Source organism: Hirundo rustica, chromosome 8, assembly GCF_015227805.2.
Source record: "Hirundo rustica isolate bHirRus1 chromosome 8, bHirRus1.pri.v3, whole genome shotgun sequence".
In the NCBI taxonomy this organism is placed as follows: domain Eukaryota; kingdom Metazoa; phylum Chordata; class Aves; order Passeriformes; family Hirundinidae; genus Hirundo; species Hirundo rustica.
This window is the reverse complement of record NC_053457.1, coordinates 1,254,013-1,269,334: the sequence shown is the minus strand read 5'-3', so window position 1 is coordinate 1,269,334 and position 15,322 is coordinate 1,254,013. Positions and strand designations below refer to the sequence as shown.

Sequence of the window (15,322 nt, the reverse complement as noted above, 5' to 3'; positions counted from 1 at the left end):
ATTCACTGTTCTTATTTTGGAGCAGTTTCTAAGGAAGAAATTAGAAATTTTAAGTGTGGTTTATGAACAGGACTTTGGGACTGTTCTAGTAGTCATCTCACTTGTTTTCTGTAAGCTTTGTACTCCATAAACTGCTGGACAGCGGCTTAGTGAAATGACACTGTTGGGTACATTTTTACAATTACTTCTTTTTGTGAGACAGATGCTGTGTGATGTACATGCTGTTAATTCTGTATTTAAAGACAGAGAACGCAAAGAAATGCATACCTTTTCTGTTTTGTCTTACACTGCCTGTCGTGTACATTTCCTATTAGATTTGTTCTTGTGGTATTGAATAATTCTGATCCCATAGAAAGGTCTCTTCAAGTGCAAACTATTAAAAAAAGGATACATAATTATGTAACTGGACCAAGTTAAGACTTCTAATCTAAGGATTCCAGTCTAGGAATGGTTTGCTTCTATGAGCAGAATGCTCATACTTAGAATCAGGTGGCCTAGGGAAGCCGCCCCCCATCTTTGTCAGTCGTCCTTATGGTGAAATTGTCACTCTTGTGTTTGCTTCTCGTGTCTGATTCTGTCGATCTGAGCGTTGGTAATGCTGAGGTGGAGCTGTGTGAGTGAGTCCCGAGGACTGCTCTGCTGGTACTTGGTGTGTGTGAGCACCAGTGTTTCTGGAGGGTCTGAGGAGGCTGCCGGACCAGGCTGGGCACTCCCCATTTTGCCATTGTACCCCTTAACAATCTTTCCTGCCTGTTTCACCTTAGCTGTTGTAACGCTGGTGAAGTGCAAGGGTTGGAAGTACAACAGGGAACAGTAAACCTGGTTAAATTTCCTGCACAGCCTGGTGTTTGAAAGCTCGTTGCATATATTGGGTGTCGCTCTTGAAAACCAGCACACACATCCCCTCCCCAAATCTACAAAAGCATTATGTTATGGTAACTTGTTGTCAAATACTATGCATAGTCATGATTAGATTTAATGATATTGCATAAATGCATAATTGCATAAACTGTTGCTTTAATTTTTCATCTATTTGCCTTGTGGCACACAGTATCTTAACTGTTTGCCTGTAGGGCTTTATCCCTAAGATTTGGGTCTTTCTTCACTGTGAATAGTTAGAAAATACTTAATTTTCATAGCAAACCCCTAAGCCAGATGTCAGCTTTATTGAAGATAGAATGCTGTTACAGATGCATTTCTATCTGGAAAGAATTTTTTTTTTGTCTGGAATAATTTGAATAAGATAAACTTGGTTCAAGTAACCTTTTTATGACTTGTATTTGTTTGCAATACTGGTAAAGCTCAACAGAATTTACTGTGACTATTTAGCACGTTACAAATTCTTGTAATCATATTTTAATGGTTTATATGTTCTTGGGAATTTAATTATATGGATGGTGCTGTTGTAAGAAATTCAGAAAGGAATTAGAAGATAGTGTCACAATAAAGCTTAGATGGTATGTGTGCTGTATTTTCAGATTATGTCCTCTCCATCTGGGAAATAAGTTGTTTCAGTGGCCCCTAATTGCATTAAACTATATTAATAAACAAAACCCCAGTGTTTCAAGTGGAGGAAGTGGAGCAGTTTTTCAGGTACTACAAAATCTACCATTGAAAAAAAAATTGCTGGGCTTACAATTTTTTATCATTTGACTCTACAAAGATTTTATTAAGGAGTTGTAAGAGAAATCAAAATGTGAAAAAGCAGTACTTTTGAAGGTAAAATATGAGCAGATGCTCTGGGCAATAGGGGAGCTGCATAAGGCAGTCTGCAGGTGTACAGAGCAGCAGGAGATTTACACTAGTCAACATTCATCTTCATTCTAAGAAATTCAGTGATGAAAACTGGAAGAACCACACTGTTGTAACAGGACAGTCATATTAGCACTGAGTTACAGTGCACTGGGGAAGGCTGGTGTAGTAGTGAGATGCGGGGCTTTTATAAAGTTGAATATTAGTGGGGTTATAAATGATTTAGACTTATTTATGACAGATGTAAGATCACCAGCTTAGAAACATGAGCTGTTACTTCCATTTCTCTCTGTCTGTGAAGCCTGTGGGCTCTTAATGGTTTGCTAATTAGAGCGCTGCTTACACAAGCAGTGTGTGCTTGGAGTGTGCTTGGAGTCCCATGCTAAGCCATCTCAGCATCATGGAGCAGCTGACCTCCAAACTGGCTACTTGAAGCAAGAGGTTCTTTTCATGTCCCTGTCCAAATTTGTTGGTGTTGACTTGGAGTTTGATGGTCCTTGTGGGTCCCTTCCCACATGGGACATTCTGTGATTCTGTGATAACGAACACAAACCAAACCGGTATAAGTATGTTATATATTGATATTGTAAATTATTTAACCCTTCTTAACAGTTTTTACTATTAGACTGAAGGCCAGCGCTTTACTTCAGGAATGCTTTTGAAGGAACTGGCTTTGTGCTTTTAGAGTCAGCTTGCGCTTTTGGGCACAAATATTTCCTTAGGGTCATATTCCATGACTATGTTAATTCACCCTTAGGAGAGTAAAAATTCTTATGATTCTGTAATTCAAGCCAAAAGGCCATATGGCTTTGGTTCTGCAGCTTTTTAGTGGATAAATATCCTGTTGAGTCAAATGAGACACTGTGTACAGAGACTTAAAGCGTCAGTCTTCATGGCCATCATCCAGTAAAGCTGTTTAAATATGTAACAAGATTCACATGCATGGAGTGATGCAGGAGCTCTCTAGAAGTTTGACTTGTTCTTACCTTGAAAAAACCTGAAAAATAATTCTGTTTTTAAATGTGTGTTTGCATTGAAAGTAGCTTGCACAACATTATTTTAATTCTGTTAAGTTAGTCTCTGAGAAAATTTTTAGAAAAGGAGAAAAAAAAGGCAGGGGAGGAGAAGGGAAGAGTTTTGACCAGGTAGAATTGCTGCATTTTGATGCTTGTTGTCAAGGAAATGTCAATCAGCTGCAGCAAGTTTGAAAGTTCTGTTCAACACAGTTCAGCCACTTACTGAACAAGGCCACAGTCAGCTGTTCAAAACAAGATTCCTTCCTAAGTCCTTCCTGGCATTCACAGGGGTGCTGTGGTCTTAAGTGCTCTTGATTTTTTTTTATTTTATGCATTGGAAGCAGATATGGATTTATGTGGACTTCTGGATTATCAGGTCCCTTGATGATCTGTCTTGATGCATCTGCTTTGAAACAAAGGGGAACAGAAAGAATGGAGATTGTGGTTCTTAAATACATGATAAATAATAAAATCACAGTAATAAAAAGTAAATGCTAACAACTATGTTGATTGATCAAAAAGATAATTAGTCTCTAAGATGAAAACAAGTCTAGCTAACCCTTCCAATGGTAGCAACAATTTGTGGAAGTCAGGTTTACAACACAGCTTGAGACCTGTTTTATTAGAACACAAAGCATTTTGGACCTTCATTTTCAACAGTATTTTTGTTTAAAACATCCTAATTCTTTACATAAAGATTAACAATAGAAGGAAACAGAAAAATTTCCAAATTATTTCTAGGAGATAGGACAAGAAAGAGGTTTTTGAAATGCACTGCAAAATGGTATTTCTTCTTCCATGATACTTCTTGCAACAAGGAATAGTGACACAGACGATACTCTTGCATCCCTTGCCTTGTATGCGCTGTGCCCAAAGCATTTTCCTCCTCTATTAATGTCCAGCAAGTGACAAATGAACAAAATAGTCTGCCTCTTACCCCCAGGTACCTGTCACTTGACAGCTGAACCCTGCTGCAAAGTCCTTCCAGTGACTCTGCCTCAAAAGATCCATCAAAGTACCTTAATGATACAGTCCCAAAGAACACCGGTACGATCAGTAAGTTTAGCAGGAAACTACTGCTGTCAGTACACATGCATGCACAGAGTGACAATTGAGAAAATTCTTTTTAACTGTTATCTTCCATTGTAAGAAACAGGGAGATATTGTGCATTTCTGTATTTAGTCAGACAAACAGAACCCCGGATTGACACTTGGTTAGATGGATTAAATGGAGCTTACAACAGCTGCTAGATATACTAGACTTACTTCTAACAAATGAAAGGATGTAGGGTTGCAAGTGATAGAAGTGCACTGATATTGTTAGCATTTTTTATTCTTAAAGCAAATGATTATAGCACTAGTTCATAGTGTGTAGTGCTTGGTTTTTGTTTGGTGGGTTTTTTTTTTTTAAGTTCGTAAACTGTGACAAGTACCTGATGTTCTTTAGCGCATTTGTGGGGTTTTACCACAGGATGCCACTTTGATCTGAATTGTCAAGCTACTCTGGATGGGAGGTAAATCATACAGTCTGGTTCTTTGAAAAATTATTTAATAACAATGGAACAGTACAGGTGTACATTTGTTTATGGCTTCTGCATTGAATATTCTTGCTGCAGAAGTAGAAAATTCACCAAAATAATCTCTAGTCTTAAAACTGGCATTTGGTTGGAACTTGGTCCTTTGGATGTTCACACAGTAATAAATTGCACCAGAGTGCAACAGACCACAGGAATTACAGATAGATACAAATATCCTGTAGATATTTAATCTACAGGAATTACAGATCATTATAAAGCCAATGAATAATGAGTCAGTAAGCAGAAAACCCAAAACCCACCAGACTTCTATGTTTTGGTACCTGTAACCGTACTGTGAATATCCTGAGGAGAACAACTCGCACAGAGGTGTTGGTTCTTTCTCTTTTCCTTCCTCCTCTTCTGCAAAGGGCTCTGAAAAGCCTTTGGGTTCAGAGGAATTCCAGAAGGTGCAATTTTGGTGATTGGCAGCGAGTCCAGTTCTGAAATTGAAGGCTGTCTCTGACAGAACTCTTCTTGCAAGGAGACTCATAAGGAAAAGAAATTTTTAGAAATAGGGGTGTTTTTTAGGGGTGTTTTTTAGAAATAGTGGTGTTCCCTGCAGCCAGGGCATGGTGGCTGCAGCAGAGGCTGCACTCAGCACTGAACTCTGGCTTATGTCTGAAACTGTTTTTGAAGATACAAGATAAAGACCCGTGTTTGATAAAATTTATCCATGTGTTTAATTACATATAAATTTTTATAAGGACTGAGTGGGTTAACACTTCTCAGTGCAAACAGTGGAACATATGGATTATTTAAAATGCATATTGAAATGAAACATATTTCACCTTTATTTTTGATCTTCTCTTCCTGCAGGTCATTCCTGACAGGGTCTGAGCAGAAAGAGTTTTTACCATGTTTTTTGTTTTGATGTATATATTGTGCTTTTGTTTCATTTATCACCAGCAGTGACATTAAAAATATATTTAAGGAAAATAGAGGAAAATGCACATAGGTTACTGTGTATACTGACTTCGTAGTTGAGAAAGTAAGCTTTAATTAGTCTTGGTTGGAAGATTTTGGTTCATTTAATTGCAACATTGGAACGGGAGACAGTAATCCTGAAACAGTATAAAAAGGTTTTAACTAAATAGATAAATTATACTCTAGTTTTTTCAGTTTATTTCCTCATACAGAGTGAGCTTTTAGGCTAGAATCTTTAGAATGGAAAGTATGAGAGAAAGATTTTCTCTCATACTTTTTGATATTTTTTACTTTTCTATCATTTTTTGCTGGGTTTTGTTAAAAGAAAGTACAAAACAGGCAAAGGTGTAACTCATTATAATTCTCTATTGGGGGAAAAAGCTACCTACAGGCTATTAATATTAGTTCTATAAATAAATTCAGGAATAACTGTACATATTTTTCCTTATTGCATGCAGTTTATCTGTAAGAGGGGAATTAATATGTCCTTGATAAAATTATTTAAACAAAAATATTGTATTTTCCAAAATGAGTAGCTTTTCAAGAGAATTTATTTTTAGTCACTATTTTTAGCAAGGAAAGAGAAAATTGCAGTGGCACTAGAAGTTATTTCTCCTTCAAAGCTTGCTGGTTCAAAATGCCAATCTGTGATTTGTGTTGAAACACTATTTTTCTTCTGGCATTCTATTTTATATGCTCAGAGCTTTCAAAATATTCATCCTTAAGGCTAAAATTTTCCATGGATGACCTATTCTCAAAGGTGAACCTATTTTGAAGGCAGAAAGAAACCACTGTCTAGTCTCTTTATTCATAAAGTTATGGGGAAATTTAACCTACTCTGTGAGATTGTTAAAAGTTAGCTTTGAGTGTGTCTAACACGCAAGTATAGAGTCTTGATATGTGCTTTGGTGCTTTTAGGATGAAAGTTTCTTTTTAAAATGGCAGACAGTACATACCTTGCGCGTCTGTATTACTCTTTCTGATACGATTTTAACCAATCCCTGAATTCTTAAGGAACCATAACATCCACATTCAGGCATAATTTTAAGATTACTTCTTTAAAGAATTGCCTGCTCCAATTTTTTGCGCTTGACTGATTCACGTAATGCTGGTGTTTTTATCGCAGCAGCTGCTGCAGACCAGCAAATACAGTTTCCCTTTTAAAAAAAAATTCCCTAAGGCTAAAAAAGGGCTCATTATTTATCTTTACTACTCAGAAATGTGGACACTCTTGGTAATGTTTGTTTGTTTTTTGAAACTGCTGAAGCCCAGAATGAGCCTATCATCTGGGTACCTTTTTAACCTCAGACAGGTATTCCAGCTGATTCCTAAATCACATCCTTCACAGCTTTGCTGTTGTAGACCATGTCTGTGCAAAGCTAAGGAGCAGAGGGCAGGAGGTGCAGAAGGAGCAAAACCTCTTTTTTTCCCTCCCCTTTCCACAGAACTGAAAGGGTGATGAAGTAATGAGCAAAAAAATCAGTGGTAGGAGAAGAACATTTGGTAAAAACATACTTACAGAACTTACAGCTGTGCTGTGGAAGGTGGAATTTTTTTCTTGAAGTGGCTTTTAAAAAGCAGTGCTGAGTGATACCTGCGTGGAGATAACTGTTATAAGGAGTTATCCACGGTGCTAATTGCAATGCTTTGCTGCACAGGTTTGCAATAAGATGATTTTTCATCCTTAGAGACAGACCTGTTGTGCAGCCCTTTCTTGTGCAGAGCAGCAGTGCTGGATGCTGACATCGACACGTCGTGTAGCTGGTCCGCCTACTTTTGATGTGCTGGCCTACTTGCAATTACTGAAAAATTACGGCAAGGAATCTGGATGTTTCAAATAGATGCAAATTTAAAACAGCCTGCAGGCTGTAAAATCAAAAGCTTTGATTTTACATGGTTCTTTAGTTTCTGGCTTGTTAGTGAAATCAGCAGAAACTTCATTAGCAATGTTAAAGCTGCAGTAAAATGCAGTAAGTTTTGACTGATGGTGAGCCTTGTGAACTGAATTTATATTTTGGATATGAGGGGTTGTTTCCTTCTGTAGAGTAAAATCCAAGATCAACTAACCATTTCTGGTTTAGACAAAAGATCACATTCAAGTTTCAGCTTTAGCTCTCTTTGGCACTGAAAAGATACTATTCTGCAAGTCAGTTGCTGTGTAGCTGTGCCAGCTTGGGACCTGCAATGTGGAGAAACAATCAGTTGGGACAGAGTTTTTTATCCCTTACATCCTACTTCTTCCATTACCTGAGTATTTCTGGCCATCCAAGACTGCAGATATTGCAGCAATTCTCTTTAATACTCCATCACACACAATCTTCATCGCTGCTGCCTGATCCTGACCTGCTGCTCAGGTATCTGTTAGTGCTTCTCACACCAGAATCACTTCTCACTTTGATTGGGGAGGATAAGGCAGCAATGAGTAGTTGTGACCTTGTCCATCTGCCACTCTCCTGGGAGTGGTGTGGAGGCAAAATGAGTGCTCACTTACAAATGAAAGAGAATTACTGAATAATCTTCCTGCAGAAGATTGTTTGGTGCCTGTCTAGAGTAACTTCATGTCTGAAAATAGGTAACAGCAGACGTGGGAGAGCAGACAAACTGCTGCAGATTCTACTTCATCATACCCAATTAAAGAAGAAACAATCAGGTGAAAATAATGTAGCTCTACTCTGTCAATACCTGCCTTTTCCATCACAAAGTCAGATCTAAAAATTCCTTCAGGTGTTGTAACCCAAAGCTTTTGGAACAGCGCATAAAATGTCAGAAGTAATCCACAGATGTTATCTACAGGTATGTTTGAAACATATGAATAAATATTTCCTTTACTTGTTAAGTTTTACTCAGGTAAAACTGAATGTGTTTGGTAACTTCTCTAGTTATAGTAATTTATGGTTCCTGTTCTAAGTGGTCATTGTTTCTTACCACACACATTAAACTGTTCTTGTTCTCCCGGATTTTTTGTTTCCTGAAACAGTAGCCAGAAGAGAATATATATGAAATTTACTGTGATTTTGGTTAGGCCCCTCCGGGGCCTTAATAAATCAGTACTACTGGAACAAATTTTAGAGCCACCGCTTCTGTGTGACCTTGAGACATCCAGATCTTGTGCTTCCCTGCAGCGATTGAAGCTTTCTGGGTCTGTGCTTTAGGCAGAGATGTTTCAGCCATCCCAGTAACTACATGAGGTGTTTGTCTGATCTCTCACTGTTGGAGTAGTTGGACAGGGTTTTGCTGCACCTCTGCTCTGTAGGGTATTTGTATGTTCTCTGTAGGGTGAACGTGCCTCTCCTTGAAGCCGTAATTGTCTTCTTTTGTTGGGGATAGCCATTGAAGATGTGAGGGCGGAAAGCTGAGTTTTCTCTAGATAAAATAAATTGAGGAGTTTAGATAATGATACTTCCACTTTACTTTTGTACTCAAAGTGGGCTTTTTTTAGGAAAGTAGTTTAGGTTGAGAATCAGAGCAGCGTTCTTTTAGTGGCATTTTATGGAAGTATATTTCTAAATCTGCATAAATTCTCTTCATTGTATTTTCAGCATTTCTCCAAGAGCAGGTTCTCAGCTAATGATCACAGAATCTTTGAATCACAGAACAGTTTTGGGTTGGAAGGGATCTCTTGCATTTAAAATAGACGTGACAGCTGGGGTCAGATTGAAATAAGATCCTAAATTGAGGAACACCGCTTCTGTTCAGTGCTGGCACTGATTGACTGGTTTGAAAGATGTGCTGGCTTGTGGCAACAGTTTTGAAGAAGGAATTGAAACTGTTCTTACTTATGAAAGTATTTCAGAGCTTCAGAGGAGTATACTCAGGCATTGCAGTAGTGCCTAGTACCCGTTAATGAAGTGAAACGTGTTTGGAATAACAGAGCATAGAAGAGTTGTGGAAGAGGGCAGGCATCTGTGATGAAAAGGTCATAACCACCTTTAGTCTTCTTAAGAACTGATTCTAATGCTTTTGGTGGTCATGTGATGATGAAAAATGAAGGGAATGGCATATCCTGGTAAGAATTCAGTAATCAGTGAAGAGAGAGCTCAGTATGATGCTGTATTTATTTTGGTTTAGGGCAAATTTTGGGAGGAAATTTTTGAAGTGGTTTTTTTTGAGAAAGCAAATTCCACCAGGCCCTCTACCAACTATTTTGGGAGGTAATTTTTTTTTTGAGAAAAGTGGAAAAAACCTGTTTATTTAACAAGGAAAGTATTCAGAAGCATAAAAAAAGACTAATATTAAACAATGAAACTTCTTGTTATTCTGAAGGATGGCAAACTTAGGGAGACAGTCCTTTTTGTGTCGGTACCTGGGCTCGCTCTGTCTCTCACCAGTCCCCCCTGCACTGGAAAATGCCGCCCTGGGCCCTGGTGGGCCAAGGGTATGGGATCCGGGTGTTCTCTGGGTTTTCAGTCCAGAACAGGCTGATCAGTTTCAAGAAGAAGAAAAGTCATAGTTTGGGGAGCTTCTCTGCCTCAGCTAGCTGAAAAACTAACTAAAAGTAAAGCAGAGCTCTCTCCTGCTGTCTGTACTGCACACACCACCATCTGTGAGAGAGAGTAAGAGCTGAAGCTCTTATCTCTGTGTTTTGGAATCCAGCCCCTCAGACATTCCACCGCTTCTCCTCCTCCCCCTCTTCGCTCTCAGATGTAGTTTTAAAAACACAATATCCAGCATAAGCAGAACAGACAATTGGGGACACAAGTATCATAAAGTCACCCTAGGACAGATGCCAAATTATGTAGTTACATGATCGTCTTCTACAAAGAGATTTGAGAGATTTATAAACATTAGGACCTTTGATCTTCCCTGAAAAAAACCCATTTACTGTTAAATGACTGCACGTTAAATCGTGTGCTTGAAAAATGCAGAAATAGAGGCAGCTATGTAACCGTGGGAGTAATGCACAATTTGATGCTCTTAGAGAAGGGTCTGTCCATTGGGGTTTGGATCCAACTGGGTTTAACAAACAAGATGTTGTGAGCATTCCTGTTTGTACTGGCCTAAGTCCTCATGGACAGCATTTGAGAAGCTTGTGAAAAGAAGAGTTGGAACATAACCCGTTCTTTCCAAAGCATTCTCAAAAAGTAAATGAAAGCTATTTGGTCAATACCTGATGTGCACTGGGTATAAATCTTCCAGAGCTTCAGGTGAAATCCAGGGTGAAAAAATCTGAGAGTTGGGCCACACAGTATCTGGTTCTATGTGAACAGGAGTCTTGACTGTTCCTGGGTGCCGTGGGATGTGGCTGTCTTCCATTTTGTTAAGGAGAAATTATTTCGGCTTTCGCGGTGTTTAATTCTTAAATGAATAAATTTTATCAAAATGAAACTGCTTCAGTATTGTTACACTAAAACAGAAGTCAGTAGATTTCTGTTCATTCTAGGGTGTCAGAGAAAATGTAAGATTTTTAACATTACCCAGCTCCCTGGTGCATGAGAGGTGTTCGTTTCCCTTCTAGCTCGTGACCTATTTAAAAGTGAGCAGTGTGATGTGCTTTACATATCCCTTCTGGTACAACCACAATTAATCTTATTTTTTTCCAATTTCAACATTTGCTGCAATAATTTTCACATGGTTGATCACAGCAGCCATTAGGGAGGTAAGGTTATAGGATCTGGGAACAAAAAGCTGGTGAGACAACATTATACCAGGTTGTTTTCAATGACAAACTGAAAATAAAAAGGATGATGAGCAGTGATGTTCTGAGTGTTAACATCTTTGACGTGCAGATTCAGGGGAAGTCTAAACGCTGGAAGAATAGAGCATACTTAAAATTCTTGTTGCAAATTTGTTACGTAGCTTAGTGTTTGTAGTGTTTAGGTATATTTATAGATCTCTTTTGAGGTCGCATATTTTTGCACTTTCAGAAGCATTTTCAATATCATAGATGATTTTATGACTCAGATGGAAACATGGATTTAAATTCTTGTAAATAACCTCTCAGGTTTTTCCTTGGCTTTGTGAAATAACACAAGCTCGTTTTAGTGTATTGTTATAGATACATTTCTATTTCTTTTGTTAAATTAGTATGACCATAAAAGATAATACTGATGAAATCTTTTTCTCTCCTTTTTGTATGCATAATTTATTCAGAAAAAGCGGTGCAGCTGTGCCTTTCCTAGAGTTTCTTTTACATGAATACATTTGGAATTTATTTATGTAAATACATAAATATTTGAATCTTAAATGCCTGATTATTTCTTCCAGTGGGACAGGAGTGGTGGGTTTTTATCCAGGCCCCCTCCCTGGGTGCTCTGTTCTTGGCTAGCGCTGCAGGGCAGGGTGTGCTGACCCCGCCGCCTCCCTTCATGCTGGTGGCAGGATGCAGGCTGGGGAGCTGGACACAGGGGATGAGTAAAGCTTCCCTTCTTCCTGTGCAGCTCTCAGCATGGCTAGACATAAAAGCTGCTCCGTGTGCCCTGCAGCCCCCATTCCTTTTTCAGTCCTTGGTGCAGTAGCTGCAGATGGTGTACGATACCTGTGGCGACTGTGGAGAGAAAGCTCAGTTATCAAATTCATGTGAGGGTGCTCTGGGACTCCTGGTAGTTTCCCAGCTGTCAGCACTGGGACTGCCAGCATTGTTCTTTGGTCCTGCAAGTGAATCTCCCCATCTCATACTAAAGAAGACAGATACCTCCCTTTTTCCCCCTCCTCAGGGTTGCTGAATGGTGCATCGAGGATAGGGGAGGAGAAAATAGGACTCCAGGAGAAGAAGATTGCACTTACGCTGCACCATGAAGAAACTTTTCGGTGTGTAGGAATGGCTTTCAGATCTGTGGGAGCATGGATCCCCTGGAGAATTCTGGCATGTGTGATTGAAGGTGTTTTTAAAGGTGTAAATTCCAGGGCTGGAGTCTGTGCTCCTCTTTAAGCCTTCTAACTACTTCCTGAAGAATGGACATACATGCTGACAGGGTGTGTTTCTGACATGGCACTTCAGGAAAAATCCCTCGTGCAATGGTTATCATCTTTCACTCACTGGATTTCATAAATACTTGGTTGTCTGGATATTCAGTAAGAAACATTTTAACCTTAATAGTTTCATAATGTTCAAAAATTGCTTAGCTTTACAGCTTATCAAAGAATGTGTACTTACTAAATAGGCCTTTCTGAACATAAATTTTTATCATATTCACCAAGTTTTCAAGGACTCTAACATTTAGTAAACTAATTAGTAGGCATATTTTCCATTATTTACTGAAAGATTTCCAAAACAACATCAAAAAACTTGTAATTCTTTTCCTCATTCCGGATCTTAGCACTCGTGCTGGAACGTAGCATTTTTTCTGCTGCTGTAACATACAGATTTAAGCTTGAGGTGTATTACCAAAGTAAGGTTGTTCGAGGGACTTGAAATTGTGTTGTGTCATATTTCTAGGGCTTGGACTGAAACTGTGTGTGGTTTAACTGGAATCATTATTTTCTAGAGAGTCTTTTGATTTTGTAATATTACTAGGAGTAATTTTTTAAATTGAGATGCTGGCTCAATAGTGCTGCAGATATTTCTGCTTTTTGTTTAACTGGGCAGGCTTCACAAATGCTGGAATTTCTTATGGTCAGGCAGAAGAAAGGTCTTGGCCTTTGCCTTTTCTTCTGCAAAATGTCCTTGTGACCAGCAAGTATTTTGCTTTATAAATGACATTTGAAGTACATTTTTATTTTATTCATTTATTTATTTAAGGAAATATTTTTTTAATAATGAAAGAAAAAAGGAAGTAAGACTGCAAGTGACAGACTGCTGAGCAGTGACTGTTGTTTATGAAATGTTTATGGTATGTGAAGGCTTGTTCTTTCTCAGCTGAAAATTTGTATCAGAATTTTCACAATTACAGTAATAGCTTATTTGAAGTTTTAATTTTAGGATTTTCAGCTCTCAATCTTGAGGTCACTAACGATTGGGACTATAAAAACCAAATGTAGGTGAAAATGATTTTGGTATTGCAGCCAGTGTTGCTTTTTCTGAAAAGTTCTTTCCTACTTAGTGGTAAGCTGTGGGCTGTGTGCCAAAGTAAGGATGCCTTCAGGGGCTTCCTATGAACTCTGATTTCTGTGTGGGAGGCAGGGCTGAAGTATTGAAGAGTTGGGTGTTCATCAAGGCTGGATTTGATGTTTCACAGACTGCCTCACCATATTCTCTAAGTGCTGCAGTGAAGCAAATGGACACCTGCAGTGAAACGTGACTGTCCCCCATGGGCAGCCACTGAGCCCATTTCATGTGAGCTCAGTAGAAATCTGCTGTGCTGCGCTGGAGAGGGGAAACTGAGAATTCAAATGGCCAGAGAGAGGCTGTGCCATGGAAATCTGAGCCTGGGGAGCTGACTCCCAAACTGGGAAAAGCTATTTGAAAACCACATCAGTTCAGGAATCTGAGATGTTCAGCTTAAGAGCACGGGTTTACACATTTAGCGTAGGATTTAAAAAATCAATTTCTATACAACCAAATCAGGAGAAGAAGAGTATAACAACTATTCAGATCTTAGTGCAAAAAGTATGTCAGTATTTTTGTGAATTAAGTAATCTACCCAGAGTTTCCAAGAAACGAAAATGAAAGGTGACTCATTCACTGTAAACATGAAATTGGAAACAAAATATATTAAATGCTCTGAGTCTTAGTCCTCTATCCTTCCACAAGTAATTTTGAAAAAGCAGTCATTTTTATATTCTCATGCTGATTTACTTAGACACATAGTGAAGAAATGCATGTTAAGTGATTTAACATGCTCCCCTTTGTCTTTCAGACTGCTGTGGTGATGGAAGATGGGAGACAGATGGATTGATATGGCTTTATGGATGGATGTGAAATTGGGGAGTAGGAAGATGCTTGAAAAATGTTGTATTTGAGTATTAGAAGGTGTGAATTATGACTAAGGGTATGCAAAAATTTGTTTTAAACTAGAGCTGGTATTGACTAAGGTGAGCTGTTCTGTAAAACAAAGCATGATTCTCTAGTTCCCATGTGTGCTGGAGTGTGAATGGTAGGAGTTGATCAGGGCATTGCTTTTGTGGCAGGATGCTCTTTGCCTCCTCAGCCATGAGCACTGACTGCTGGACGTGTCTGCAGTGTGCTGTCCCTGCCTCTGGGTGCCCTGGAAGCAGAGATCTCCCAAGATCACTCGCTCTTCCATGGCAGGCCCTGCTCATTGCTCCTGGGTACCAACAAGCTGAGTTTTGGAGGCTCATCAGTGTCAGTAATGCGTTTCCTGAGCCTAAACCCGTGTTGAATGACTGTGCAAGAAAGTAATTGTGAGAGGTCTCACAATCACTAAATGCAAAGCTGCCCTGGGTCTGACCTGAATATGCTGTGAGAGTAGATATTTCAGGGTGATTACTCGTTCGGTGTTGTTAAAAAAGACCCAGGGTGGTGTAAACAGATAATACCAGATGACTGTAAACACTGTGTGTTAGAGGCTTGCAGGGAAAGAGGGGGCTGTGAGACCTGCACTGCCCTTAGAACAGATTAATGCAGGGTGTGTAATTTGCCTGCTCACTCACAAGACTAATAAAGCAAGCAAAGAACGGGCTCTTAGATGAGGAAATTGGAGAGGAGGGACGGTGGCAGATGATGATGGCAGAGGCTCATCAGAGGCACATCATTTTAATTAGAGAGAGAGAAAAGGCGCCACTTGATGGGGATGGATGCCTGTTGAATTCTATGCAACCTTTAACATTTAGCAACATAATTTCCCTGCTGATGTTTAACCAGGTCTCTCTGCTGCTTTTCAGTTTGTATAGCACTAATTACAGCACTCCTGTGATGTGTAAAGATGCTGTGGATTAATGGTGAGCAAAGCTGTGCCAGGATATGCACCTAAATCGTGGAACTGTTGGAAGCAGTGTTTTCCAAGAGATTTTTCAGTTCTAAGTTTTGAGATGTGTTCAGGAATGTTCGCGAAGCTCTTAGGCCTGGTAGAGTGTTTGGAGCTAAGCTTGAGAGTTGTAATATTACAGATTCCAGAATATGAGTAATAGTTTTTGAACAGGTTATGTGAGAGGTTGGAAGATACATCACTAAATTATTACTATTATTAATAAATTAATATTACTGTGAGTCATTAT

The 15,322-nt window shown here is 39.0% G+C and overlaps 1 protein-coding gene across 6 annotated transcripts in view; it reads left to right on the top strand.

The window, feature by feature from the left end:
- The window catches only part of CTNNA3 (catenin alpha 3), a 444,137-nt gene that overhangs the window by 64,784 nt on the left and 364,031 nt on the right, over window positions 1–15,322 (top strand). The window contains exon 1 of one of the 6 annotated variants that reach the window (XM_058421605.1): window positions 7,967–8,062. The exons of the other annotated variants lie outside the window; for them this stretch is intronic. Coding sequence (XP_058277588.1) covers window positions 8,030–8,062 — 33 coding nt within the window. The 5' untranslated portion in view covers window positions 7,967–8,029. Of the gene's footprint in view, window positions 1–7,966; window positions 8,063–15,322 lie in introns of those variants that run through there. 6 annotated transcript variants of the gene reach the window in all.